The following is a 14,147-nucleotide window of genomic DNA, read 5'->3' on the forward strand; positions in this document are numbered from 1 at the left end:
TGAAATACTGTGTAAAAGGCACAAGATACTGTTTGTTTTCCTTTTAGTTTGTTTTACTGAACAGGCATGTTTAATTTTAGCAGCAAAGATTCCCACCCACAGTGGTCAGGTGCTTTGACCAGATGGGATCTAATCTGGCATTATTTCTGATCGCTGTGATGATGGACTTTCTCCAGCAATGGCTTTCATTCAGTCTTGTCTCATTCCTCCTTCTTCTGCTGACCAAGTTCTCTCCCTTGTCCTTTTCTCCACCTGCAGACCCAACCAAGATCCAAGTAAGGACATCCCGTAAGCATTGCGAGGACTTCTGCACCCAGCTTTGCCATTTGGTCCTCAATGGTGAGAATCCCGGCTCCCACCACTCTTGCCATTCTCCTGACTTGCCTCTTCTCCAGGGCCCACAGCCAGACCCCACAGGCCTTCCAGGAGAGCACCATCCCCTTTGAGGTGCTTAGCCAGGAGCAGGCGTATAGTCTGGTCCAGCCAAGCCTGTTCCAGGATGCCAAGCTATCAAACATCTCAGAGAGCCTCCCCGGGAGCACCAGCTCTGAGCCACCCCTGCTGCCCGTGTGCCTGAAGCCTGCAGATATCAGACACATGTTCAAGTACATCAATACCATCGTGTCCTGCACCATCTTCATAGTAGGAATCATTGGGAACTCCACGCTCCTAAGGATCATCTACAAGAACAAGTGCATGAGGAATGGGCCAAATGTCCTCATTGCTAGCTTGGCACTCGGAGACCTCCTCTACATCCTCATTGCTTTGCCCATCAACGTGTATAAGGTAGGTTCCATGAACAAGTGCCGCGGTAGGCTGGCAATCACAGGGGTGGTGCTGCTCCCACCTGCCTCGGTGCTCTGGGGAATATCTGTCCTCCGCTCTTTATTGTAGGCTCCGTTTTTGCAAGGGAGAGGGGGAAGGTGTTCCTGTTCTCCAAAGGAACAGAAAAACATAAACAGACAAAAAGCTGAGAGCACATTACTGGGAAAGCAGATGTGTTCTCAGCTGCAGCTGTCTTGTGCACACACACACACAAGCACATAGCTTCCCAGATCTTTTAAATCACTTTTAAAATCACAAGAAAATAATCACTTGCAGTCTCCTGACATTACAATCCAACATTTGTTTCAGCTGAGCAAAAATCATTGTTCTTGTGCACTGAGGACACTTCTCCCAGCACAGTTCAGTTAACCAGCCTCAAGCAAATATCTTTTTTATTCTAGCTAAATGAGAAGACTCATCCAGGAACAAGGAAGATGGCTGTATTACGAAACAGGGGCTTCTTTCAGAGACAGTGACCCCTAAACTAGAAAGAAGACCCCTAAACTAGAGAGAAGAGGCACAACAAATACTCAGGGGAACCCGAGCTCTGCATGGTGCATGGAGGCAGAGAGGATGGGGCAGATGTGGGCAGTGGACCTGAGACCCCAGCTAAGAGCAGAAGATGTGTCAGATCTGTGAGATGTGTCTGGGCTGTCACAGCTCTTCCTCGCCTACTGCTTGACACAGGTTTTCACGGGCTGGAGCCAGAGGTTACTGTGAAGGGTTGGAAGGGATGCCATGGGGTGAAGGACTTGGAACTCAGTTTTGCTTGTCAAACGGAGGTTTTAGCCTGAAAAGTTGAAATTGAGTGCCAGAAGGGTCCTGGATGGAGCAGGCTGGGTGGCAGGGGAAGAGGGCAGAGAAATTTGCAGTGGGAAGAAGGTGCATATAATTTGACAATGAGAACAACCAGATGTGGCTGGCAGAGGGTCTCAAATCACTGTGAGTAGACACCCTTCAAGTGAAAACGGATTGAAAACTATAAAGGTTCTTTAGCTCAAAATGAACAGGTTCTCCATGGACCGGATGATGCCCACTGTTATAAGAATACGGAACCATGCAGACGGTTTCACTCATGTGCATTGCACAGGCAGAGGCTGTGGAGGCAGCTCAACAAACATGGTCGCAGCTGAGCCCCCCAAAAACCTGAACAGCAAAGCCCCACCAGTATTTGTCCCCTGTCAAAACGAAGGGAGGGAAGATTCACATTTTAATTCTGCCTTTGCCACACTTGATGGGAAATGCACCATCTGGCCAGGGAAAGAATTTGGGTCGTGCAATGTACATTTAACAAGAACAGAGTAACAGCAACAGCAAAATATCTGGCAGGCCTGCCTCCTCAGCTTTGGGAGATCTGGACTGCAAAGTCCATCTGTCATGGTTACATCAGCCAGAATATCGGGGCAGTTGGTTTGGTTTTAGCCTGGGTTCCCAAAGAAACAAAGGTTGTACAATGGGACTGTGAGAACTTGGGTCTGACAGCCCATCCCGTCAGGAGCTGTTTTCCCCATTCTAACAAATTTCACAAGTCTCTGTTGCAGGAAGGTCCTACATATAAAAAAAGAGGGTGTGTGGAACCAGGTGGAGGCTGTAGGAATGACCCCACAGAGGAAATCTGACGGATAGATGAGTCACAGGCTCTATACCCAGCTCTGCATCTTGGTCAGCCAAGAACTGGGGTTGCACTGAGCTTTGTGCAGAGTTCATGTCTTAGACCAAAGACCTCATCTACAGCACACCTCCTGTTCACACAAGCTGCTGGCTTGGAGACACACTTGGCCATCTCTTGGAGCTGCAACTAGCGCAGCTTGCAGCCAACACAAAGAAGAGTCAAGACATTTTGTCCAGGCTAAGGACAACATCTTGCATTGGTGTTGCCTGCCTTGTAACAGGAAAACTGGGTCAAATCTCCAGCGCTGGGACTCCCTGCTCTGGCCATGTCTGTACTGACATTTCCTGACTGATGTTCAGGATTTCCCTAGGCCACCTGAGCCACCTCTCTCCCTTCTGCCTCTTGCTTCCAACCACCTCCTGGAGGAGAAATTGTTGCTTGTTTAAGAAGGCCAAACTGACTTTGAGCAACCTGGTTCTAAGAGTAGCCCAGTTCCTTTGTGCTGTGTCTTCCTTATGACATGGTGACAGGTGGGATGGGTGGACTACTCAAGTTTGCAGAACAAAGGAAAGGGGAGGGTTGGCTGGTTGCCTTCACCTGAGACTCTGATTTCCAGGAGAGCTTCTGGATCGATTTGTCTTCTTGCTGAAACCAAACTCAAGAGCTTATACGGGGGGATGGTTCTGAGTAGGGGTAAGCTTAGGATGGGCTCCAGGTGTCACAGGGACATAAGGGTTGTGAACTCAGACTCAGTCTCATCCTCATGAGTGAGTGACCTGGATTTTTGCTGCCTTCAGGATATTTTGTCCCCACTGATACCCTCTGCTTGCCCCAGCTGAGCTTGGGGTCACAGAGTGTGTGTTCTATAAGGAATCTAAGTGTGGTAGAGGGTCAGAGTATGGTAAGGGCTTAAGACTATTATACACAGCTTTGAAAGCCACCTGAAAGAAGCTGTTCTTGCTGGATTTTGGCTCTTTCAGAGAATTAACCCATTTTCCCTCTGAAAGCAACCCAAAGCCCATTGTGGCATTTAGGATTCAGATTAACCCAAAAACACTCAGGGTACGGATTCAGAACCTGGTGTCTGGACCATCCTTCCATCTGTGTGACAACTCCTCTCACAATGAGCCCTTTGGGAAACAAATGGTTCCCAGTACAACACAGAATACTGGAGAGCGCACACAGTGTAATCCCAGTGGAGGTAACCTCAGAGTGCTTTCAGCTGCTCTTTGTGGGCTTCTCACACCTTGTGGGTAACCACCTGCTATCACGGGAAGCCGGACATGCTTTGCCGAAGCAGGCTGTTAACCTTGCGGTTCTTCCCCAGCTCTTGGCAAAGAACTGGCCCTTTGGTGTGCAGGTGTGCAAGCTGGTCCCCTTCATCCAGAAAGCTTCAGTGGGCATCACGGTCCTCAGCCTTTGTGCTCTCAGCATCGACAGGTAAGAAACAACTTCTACAGCCTCACTGCCCAGTCTGACCTGTATTTGACTATAGCATGTCCCTTCTTTGTAACCAAAAGGCAGACTGCAGGGTAGCTTGATCCCAGGCCAAATTCAGAAATGGGGACAGGGTGCTGTCATGTAGAGCTGAAATCCAAAAGGAACTGACTCTGGTGACAGAGTAAATCCTGTGGGAAAAGGTTGAGGGGAGGATCATGATGTACTGGAAAAACTGCTGAGGTGGTGGGGAACGGTGACACCTCCCCAATGGCAAGTAGACATTGGCCAAGGGTAGCCTACCATCACATCCATCCATTGAGCCCCTGTCTCTTGTCTTTCCCATTCCACTGAAGGGGAAGTTTCAGGAGTGGAGGAGGAAGGTGTAAGGGAAAGGGCCTTTGGGGTCAATTCTGATCTGCATTTTCTCAGCCCCTTCCTGATGGTTTCTTTTCTCACTCCAATCTGCTCCTGTTGTATTCCCATGTGTTGAGCAGGTACCGAGCAGTAGCGTCCTGGAGTCGGATCCAGGGGATAGGAATCCCCATGTGGAAGGCAGTGGAGGTGGTGTTGATCTGGGCAGTGGCCATTGTGCTTGCAGTCCCCGAAGCTATCGCCTTTGACATGGTGGAGCTCAGCTACTGGGAACGGCACCTGTGGGTGTGCATGCTGGCCTCCGAACAGAAATCCAGCTTCATGATGGTAGGTACTCCGTCCCACCGCAGCTGCAGTGCAAGGGAGAGGGAGGCACAGGCAACCAGGGCATTCTGCTTCTGTAGGTGGCTTCTTCTAATCATCAGGGTGAACACAGGGAGAGCAACATCAGACAAAGCACAGAATATTCAGCATTGTAGTGACATGGGGCAGACTGGCTTTGAATATGGGGCCAGAAAACAGGCAGCTGGTCCTCAGGCTGTGTCGTGTCTTCACCATCCACAATGGAAGGTCATGACACATCTTGGGAAGTTTCAGAACCTGTTACACTGTCCCAGCAGGCCAAAGAGCATCTCCACAACTGGTCTGCATGGGTAACCTTTATCACAGGGTCAGCTAAAGGTGAGCAAGAGAATGAAGACCCTTACAAAGCATCATAACTTAGACCACCATGTCTACCAAATAAGCTCCTTGCAACTGTCTCTTGCCCAAGAGTGCTAGATTGGGCTGGTAGCCAGATGTAAACCAGCCTTTAATTCTTTAGGTTAAACATGTACACCAGCCTTGGGGCAAGATAATCCCGTGTGCCCTTAGCACAGGAGCTGTTACACCTTCACACATCAGAAGTGTGTGATACAGGCCAGCATCAGCATCAGGGACCGGGTCAGTTCATGCCCCCGTTACCCCTCTCCTTCTGCAGTTTCCAGTTGCTTTTTCTTTCGCATGCAGTTCTACCGTGATGTGAAGGACTGGTGGCTTTTTGGCTTCTATTTCTGCCTCCCCTTGGTATGCACTGGCATCTTCTACACCCTCATGTCATGCGAGATGTTGAGCAAGAGAAATGGTATGAGAATTGCTCTGAATGACCACATGAAACGGGTAAGAAAACCAGGAAGGCTTTTCTTTTCCCAAACAGGAGGGATGCTGTTAAAGGGGAGAACACATACGAGCTGATGCAGGCTCACGGTGGTCAGTGGATATTGGCACATGGATGTAGATTCATGGATTAAAGCAGGGACATGCGCCCTCAGCTCTACAATCTCCAGTCTCAGGGACAACCCAGACCACCAGCCTTATTGCCATGGGCCAGCTCGATTTTCAATTTCTTACAGTCACTTATCTCTGGCTGTGCTGTGCCAGCCCAGATCAAAACAAACTGGATCAAATGCTGAATGTGCCACATCAAAGAGAAGGGGTGCAGGGAAAAGAATAGTTTGTTGTCCCCTCCCACACTGTGCAGAATGATCCCTTGAGGCAGACCAGCCAGTTGTCACAATAATACAGTGTGAAGGGTGGATGGATGAGGCTCCCATGTCCCAGGGAGTATCACCCCAGCAAAGTCACCAGGAGCACTGGTGGGAAGGGGTGTGAAGGCATCTGGTCCACATTGTGCTGCTGGTACCCTACCCATTTCTGCAGCCTGGGTCTCAGAGTCCTCCGCATGATGCAGGGTTTGGGAGCTGCAGGTTGTGCTTTGGACTCAAAAGGGGTGCCCAGCCGACATCAGATTACAGAAATTGCTTGAAGGGCTTTTGCTCAGCATGGGGAGATGGTGCTTTGCTCCACCCGCTCTCCAACGCTCAGCCAGACCATCCCTTCTCTCCTGCCCACCTTCTCCTTGCAGCGCCGGGAGGTGGCCAAGACCGTGTTCTGCCTCGTGGTGATCTTTGCGCTCTGCTGGCTGCCGCTCCACCTCAGCCGCATCCTCAAAAAGACCATCTATGACCAGACGGACCCCAACAGATGTGAACTGCTCAGGTAGGGGCAGCAACAGGAGGGAACAGTGCTGGGAGCCCCTGCGGGCACCAGCAGAGGTTCTGCTGGGCTCATCGTGGGCTGGTGGAGTTGCCTTCCAAACACCTTTCAACAGCTCCTTTCTAGGTGGCATTGCTCTCCTGATGGGCACAGAGAAAGGGTGTGGGGGACCGTACGAAGAGAAGAGATTAGATTTTGATATGTCTCTATAAAGCTGTGGTTTAAAGAGGTCTCCTGGGTGGAGAAACCTTCCCTGCAGGGCTGAAGGGACTGAGCACACCTGAGGGCTGTGCACACCTGGTGGCTGCCTGTCTTCCTCTCTCGTCTCTCGCTGCCATGCCAAAATCCAGTTCAGGCCAGCCGCCGCTGCTGTGCTTGAGCTTGAGAACATCAGGGTCACCGGGGGAAATCAGATCTCATCCCATGGGTTTCCTCAGGAAATGCTCTTCTCAAGAAAAATATTGCGCAATTGCCCAACCGCAGGAGGGGCTGCTTTGTGCTCATGTCTATGGTGTCGGTCGCTGGCCCTCCATGGCAGCAGGTTCCCAGGCCAGGGAGTTGGCAGCATTTTGGAAACCCTCCCTCAGTTCTCCGCGAGCTTCCAACACATCCACCCTCTTCTCTCCCCTCCCGCCTCAGTTTCCTACTAGTGGTGGATTACTTCGGGATCAACATGGCCTCCCTCAACTCCTGCATCAACCCTGTGGCTCTCTACTTCGTCAGCCGCAAATTCAAGAACTGTTTCCAGGTAGGGTTGACCCCTCCAGAGCTCCTGGCTGTGGTGGCCACTCCCAGATGTCGGTCCCAAGGGCACAAGCTCCCACAGGCCAGGCACGGCACAGCCAGAGGCACCTCCGTGGACTTCTGTGCTTATGAGACGAAGAGACAGATGGGGAGTGGTTTGGCAAACACATCCAGCAAGCGGCAGCAGAGATGGGTTTGTACCTTGCAGTTCCTGGCTCCCACACAAATGCCCCATCAGGAACATGCAGGAGCTGCCAGCAGCCCACAGCTTTCCCCTATTTGCTCATATACTGATAATATTTCTCCTCCCAAATATTCCCCCTGCCAGGTGCTTCTCTTCCCAGCTTCAAGTACACTAGAGCTTGCTGCCCTGCTATGAGGAGGCTTTTGCCCATGCAGGACCTAGGACAAGCCAAAAAAGTCCCTGTCATTCTGAATCAGAAGCATCCTCACAAACCAGGGACTGAGCCTGCTTTAAACTCCAAGCACAAGTTATTTGGAGATAACTTTCAGGAGCAGTAGAGCCCTTGAGAAAGGAAGGGGATGGGATGGGATGGGATGGGATGGGATGGGATGGGATGGGATGGGATGGGATGGGAGTCACCTCCCAGCTGCTGTGGCAAAGAGTTGAGTCCAGCTAAGCACTACTCGTATTTTCTGTCCCTCAAGGACAAGGAAGCACAACTGCAAAATGTACCCAAGATTTTGGTATCTTCATTCCCAATCCATACCTTCCCTATCTCAGAAAACCTGCTCCCAGCAGGTCTGTAGGACAGCAAGGCTCAGAAGTGCAGGCTGCAATTCTCAGCCTCTGGCACCGCACAGGTTGACTTGCCAACATCAGGAAGGGAATGTTTCCTCCTCTATTACTCTGTAGCTCACACTTGTAAACTCTCTCTCCATCTTCTTGTCTCCGCAGTCCTGCCTGTGCTGCTGGTGCCAGAGACCAGCTCTGAGCATCACACCGACAGACGAGAAGGGCTCTGTTGGGAAGTGGAAAGCCAATGGGCAGGAGTTTGGGCTGGACCGGAGCAGCTCCCGCTTGAGTAACAAGTACAGTTCCTCCTAAAGCCATGCCACCCATGGGGTGAGAGGAGAAGGCACCGTGCCAAGACGGCAGGACCCCTCCTTTTCTCTCGCCCGGCCATTTCCTGGCTGGGCCTGAATCATTTTTGCCTTCGTGTTGTAACCCACCTGGAAGGAGCTGCAGCACCTCATGGACCCCTGGGACTAGCTCTGAACGCAGCCTCTGAACCACATCGATCTGTCCTCTGGTCAGGGGGAGAAGGGGATCCAGATCCTTATAGGACTTTTCGTTTCCTTGCAGGAAAACCAAATGACTTACAGCCATTTGTCTCGGATGGAAGTGTAGGGTGGGGAGATATATGTGAAAAGGGAAGGAAAGTTGAGATGTGGTCATTTTGAGATGGATATCAGATGAGGAGGAGAGGGAGAGTACCCTAAGTGACAATTTCCAGCTCAAAAAGCCAAAGAAAATCTTCGATACCATCCTATATCCTCTCCTTCTGTTGCTGGGACGGTTTGTCCCTGGGCAGAGAGCCAGGATAAGATCCAGGCACCATGTAGGTCTCGTAGATCATAAATGGCCTGAAATCTCGCCCTGTTCATGGTAGTAAGAGATGGGCAGTAATTTGGCTTCATTGTGTGACCAACATAACCTGGGGAGCCCTAAAATCCCCCCTCCTCTCCACCTTTTCCTGGGAAACCTGCCCCAGGCTCCCCATCCGGGGATGATGTTCACCCCTCCTGCGTATGGCACAAGAAAATGATTGTGTGCGACTGCGGCTTAGGGGACCTTGGCAGGAGGTAGTAGCAGCATCCAGCCAAGCCATCGGCTCCAGCTTTGTCCCCTCCAGGGCCAGGTGCTGGGTCATTGCTGGCCCAAGGGGCTGTTCTTCCAGGGAAAAGTCTGTAAGGCCAGGCAAGGGAAGGCAGAGGTGGCTAAAATCCGAGTGAGTCTGGGACCAAGGAACCAGCCCTCATCTTTCCAACCCCCCACATATTCTGGAAGCAGCTAATTCTCTCCCTGGCACAAGGGAGAGGATCCAGATGTGCCCTTCCCGAAAAGCATCCAGCCTTGATCTGCGGTCTTTGGCAGCTGGAAAGTCCTCAGCATCCATCAGCCACTGGCTCCTGGGAGGGGGATCACCTGCAAGACCACAACTCTGAAGGGAAAAAAGGGTGTTCTGCATTTTGGTAGCTATAGTTCGCCTTCCTGCTGCCCACAAGGCTGAGCTCCAACGGGGCAGTGGGGCTGGACCCCGACGTGCCTTCGCCACAGCACCACAACACCAAGGTTCATGCCATTTGTAAGGAGGACAGAGATGCTCATCCTTGTGGTCAAACTGAGGTGGAAAAGGCAATGGGGAAAGTCTGATCTCAGCTGAAAGAGCTGCTGGAGCTAACTGAATTATGGCAAAGAGCTTTCACAAATTTACTGTTTAAAATAATTAATCCCCAGGTGCTTTTCCAGTATGTTTTGTAAAAAATCGTGCTTGCATCTCTTGCCAAAACTTAAAGAAAACCTGTATGAGAGAGTTTTAGTTACTACTTTTTAAATGATTTTTCTTTTTTTCTTCTTCTTCTCTTTTACTTCTCGTTCTTTCTTCTTTCCCCTTTTCATCTTCTCATGGAGGGAAAAAAAAAAAAAGAGAGGAAAATGGGAGAAGAAAAAAGACCTGTAAATAAAGCAAAACATTTTCCAGGTGTTGGGGGTTTTTTTAGCTTAGCTTTCACTAAGTGCAGATGTTTTACAAACAAATCACATTTCTGAAAGACAAAATGGCTTCAACAAAACCAGAAAGACTGAGGAATATCCAGACCAGCACATTTTCTATGAACTTACCTATCCGCTAGAGTAGATTTGTCTGGATCAATTTTGCAGCGCTGCTGCTGCGCTCTGCCCTAGAGCTGGCTGCGTTTTGTTGGTGGACAAATGAATCCAACAGAGAAAACTGATAAACACTGAAATGTTCCAGCGCAGACATCTTTGCGGAAGGACATTTTAAAATGATTGTGCTTATAAAAGCAATCTGAACTCTCTGTATTTCTATATTTGTCCACATTTATAGGCAAATAGATTCTGTGACTTCAACACTTCATACCACTCCAAGGATGTGGCAGTGTGTAAGCCAGTGGTACATCAAGCCTAACGCAATGCCCTCAATAACTCAAATTCTGCCCTACCCCAAATTCTGGCAAATTCAGTTCCAGATGGCCCAGCTCCTTGGTTGTCTTGCATGAAGCTCGTCTTCTTCCACCCACCAGCGCCTGCCCTTCCAGGTTGCAAACAGCTGGTATTGGAGGGATCTGCTTCAGGTTATCATCTCCGCCACTGCGTCTCTGTCGGTACTCCCTAAAATTCATGTACTCACTGGAGGTGTCACTCTAGTGTGCTCAGGAGGTGCCAGGGCAGGTGCGGAGTGCTGGCAGCTGGAAGGGAGGGTGGGAAGGGATGGTTGGGATGTGCTGACTTTTCCATCTGCTACCACGTGCACCACCGGGGGTTTTCCACTAATTACAAACCTCTCATCACTTCAAACTGCTTGTGGGGCCGCACACCACAGAGGTGGCAGATCAGTTGTCAGGGAAAGAAGTCCCATAACAGGCAGTATTTTGGATGCTAACAGCTAACCGGTATGCTCTGACCCTGTGGTTACAGTTTCCCCACACACACCTGAAATGGCTGGTGCTTTGGTCATGGGCTGAGCCAACATCTTTCTCTCTTGGGATCTTCACTGCGTTACACAGGCCTGGAGCATAACCCTGGCTTGTGGGGACCCCACCGTGGGAGTCACACAGATGAGAAACACCGTGTGAGCAGGGGACTTGCTTGCTGGGGACTGATTCAGTCAGTGCCCCTATAGCCTGGACAGCCTGGTGAAGGTTGTTCACCCAGAGGTGCTGGACACTGGAACAGGCTCCCCAGGGAGGTGTCACGGCCCCAACCTGACAGTGTTCAAGAAGAGACTGGACAACGTCCTCAGACACACGGGGTGACCTGTGGGGTGTCCTGTGCAGGGACAGGAGCTGGACTTGATCATCCCTTCCAACTCAGGACATTCTATGTTTCTATGAATTCCGAAAGACTGACAACTCCAGCAAGCAGAGGATGCTGTGGGTCAGGTCTGGAGATCCGTCAGGTAAAGCTGGTAAGTCTGGGTCACAGTAGGTAATTCAAGGCCAACAGAGGCGCTGAGCAGGACCAGCTCCAGCCCCAAATCAGCACCAGAGGCAGGCTGATGAGCCCACACACATGCAAGGAACGTGGCTTCCTCTGTCCTGCCCATCTCTGCCTCCTGGCACACACGTTGCCCCTCTGCTAGCCCAGGTGCCAGCTTTCAGGCGGCTCATTCTGACCTGACCCTGTCGCATGGTTGCCCTTAATTAAAAAGAAATAATGACAAATGAACCGGAGGTGTCAGAAGACAGGATCCCTTGGGCGGAGAGGCAGGAGAAGCAGCTTTCTTTAAAAACAAGATCGTTCCAGACCCAGGAGAAGTGTGGACACCAGCCCATTGTACCAGGACACGGGGGAAGGATATACCATTCTCCAGAGGACTGAAATACTTTGAGGACACAGGAGCCAGCTAAAATCCACTCAGTGCCTCAAAGAAGCACAAGAGAGCATCAAGCTCTGCATGTCCTCCTGGTAGAGAAGCCACAAGTGCCCAAAAGATGAAATAGCAAAGAAAAAAGGAAGCTTAGGAGTTCAAAGCTAGAGACCTGTCTCTGGCTGTTGCCACCCTTCTTGCTGCAAAATAAAGTCAGTCCCAACTGGTAGAAGTCAGCCTTATCATGTTAAAACAGGAGCAAAACATGCAGCCGTGCAGTTTAGTGCCTGCCAGCAGCCGAGCAAGGGTTGTTCTGCCATTTCCTTGCACGGTGCGCAGGAATGAGTATATTTAAATGCACAGCGCCCATTCATTTCTATGAAGACTGAAGCATCTTGACAATCAAAGTGACCTTTGGTAATGCCATAAGGAGCAGCATCTCAAACACCGAAGAGCCACAATCCTCTCCTAAGGACAGGCAGAACAGCCGGGATCTGCTAATATTCACAAGACAGATACCAATTACAGGCACACAGGGGAATCCCTTTACCTTACTTAACCTTCTGGGCCCTAAGCGGCTAACATCTCTTTTTATGCTCCAAGAGCAGATTTAATCATATCTACATTAGCAGCTACACTCAGATCAACAATTTAGCCTTAAATGGTTCAAAACCAACCAGGCTCAGACCTGCGCATTAGTAATATTGCAACAAACGGACTGCCATGAACTCATCCCATTGCTATCACTTGCTGCAGGTCTGTTTAACTTCAGCCTCCTTTGGTATCGCTTTCCCCCTGTGTTTTCCTCCCAGATGTCTGCTATTAAAACCAATGTCATAAAATTTGACCAAGTGTGAGAGGGGAGGGAGATGAGAGAGCTGAGATACCAGCTAGAAACTGCACCTTTTTAAAACTCTTACGTTGCGCTGGCATCCAAATAGCACTTTTCCAGCCCTAAAAGGTCTCCTCTACGCTACAACCAACACCAGGACCAGCTCTTATTGCTCATTCCCAGGGAAGAGCTGTACAGTTACGGGCTCCCTCTTTCTTTGCTTCCTCAGGCAGAGCACGTCCAGGAACAGAGCGACCCTTGCAGCCCAGCTCAGGGAACATGGAGCTGACCCACACTGAATACTGGGGTAAGTTTTGTGACCCTCATCGTAAGAAAGCCCTTGAGGTGCTGGAACAAGTTGAGAGAAGGGAACGGAGCTGGGGAAGGGTCTGGAGCACAAGTGTGATGGGAGCGGCTGAGGGAGCTGGGGGTTCAGCTGGAGAACAGGAGCTGAGGGGAGACCTTCTGATCTCTGACCTGCCTGAAAGGAGCTTGGAGCCAGGGGGGGTCGGGCTCTGCTCCCCAGGAACAAGCGCCAGGACCAGAGGAAACGGCCTCAAGTCACTCCAGGGGAGGTTGATGTTGGATCTTGGGAACAATTTCTTCCCCAAAGGGCTGTGGGGCATTGGAACAGGCTGCCCAGGGCAGTGCTGGAGTCACCATCCCTGGAGGGGTTTACAAGGCGCATAGATGAGGTTCTCAGGGACATGACTTAGTGCCAGAGTGAGGTTATGGTTGGACTTGATGATCCTGAGGGTCTCTTCCGATCGAAGTGATCCTATGGTCCCTTGGGTGTCGAAGGAAGTGACCAGCAGGTCAATGACCAGCTGGGTTTCAAGACCTGATAAATATTCTCCATGACACCTGGGCTGACCCAGCTCCTGGCTTCTCCACCCCATGACCAGGGAAACTGCTTTCCTGCTTTTTGGTGTCTCCCTCTTCCTTAGGCTGGGGGATTTTCCAACCAGAAGGTCCCCAGGCCTGTGCTTGCACCTACACAGAGGGGTGAGACACCCACCAGCACCCACCAGGCTCAGCCCCCGCTTCCCCGCGTGCCCCTGCCCTGCATGAAATTGAGCTTTAACCACCCACGGGTTTCAGCACCCAGCAACCAGGTCACACAGGATTCGCCAAAAGCAAAGCTACAGAGCTGCCCACTACGGATGCAGGACCGCGGGCACGATGGATCCATTGCAGCAAACTGAGAGGCAAAGAAGCCTGATGATGATGAAATGTAGGGTTCAGCTGCCTTCTTGGCCTAATCCCTGTGAACACGAACCCACCGCCAGCCTGTCAGAGAGGCTGAATCTGTCAATTTGTATTTGAAAGAATGAATTTTATAGAGAAAACCTGACATTTTACATCCCCTCCTTATTCCGCTGCATGTTAATAAAACATGTCAGTGTTTGAAATGAAAAGCCCTGGGTGTTTCTTATTAAGCAGCAGGGGGGCTGCAAAATCTGCTGAATAGTTAATTGAGTGTCAGCAGGTTCCTTTGGTAGCTGCAGACCTCCACCAAAGAGACCAGCGGTGTCCCTCCTGCGCAGAGCAAACCAGAAAGGTTCACAATCTGCACGGAGCAGAAAAACTCCTGCAATTTCATGCCACATTACACTCAACAAAAGGCTTTCGCTTGGCTTTCTGCCAGCGGATCCCAGCAAGGCCAGGGCTTCAGTGTTGTACCCCGGTCAGGAGGAGGGGTCTGTACTTGCCT

At 50.7% G+C, this 14,147-nt stretch overlaps 1 protein-coding gene across 1 annotated transcript; it reads left to right on the top strand.

Annotated features, from left to right (window-relative positions):
* Positions 1-321: 321 nt before the first annotated feature.
* LOC135993469 (endothelin receptor type B-like) lies at positions 322-8,096 on the top strand. Its single transcript, XM_065643362.1, has 7 exons — positions 322-786; positions 3,765-3,877; positions 4,372-4,576; positions 5,258-5,407; positions 6,153-6,286; positions 6,923-7,031; positions 7,947-8,096. Exons 1-7 carry the CDS (start codon positions 337-339, stop codon positions 8,094-8,096), a joined length of 1,311 nt encoding a protein of 436 aa, XP_065499434.1. The 5' UTR covers positions 322-336.
* The last annotated feature ends 6,051 nt before the right edge of the window (positions 8,097-14,147 follow it).

Source organism: Caloenas nicobarica, chromosome 12 (assembly GCF_036013445.1).
Source record: "Caloenas nicobarica isolate bCalNic1 chromosome 12, bCalNic1.hap1, whole genome shotgun sequence".
NCBI lineage: Eukaryota > Metazoa > Chordata > Aves > Columbiformes > Columbidae > Caloenas > Caloenas nicobarica.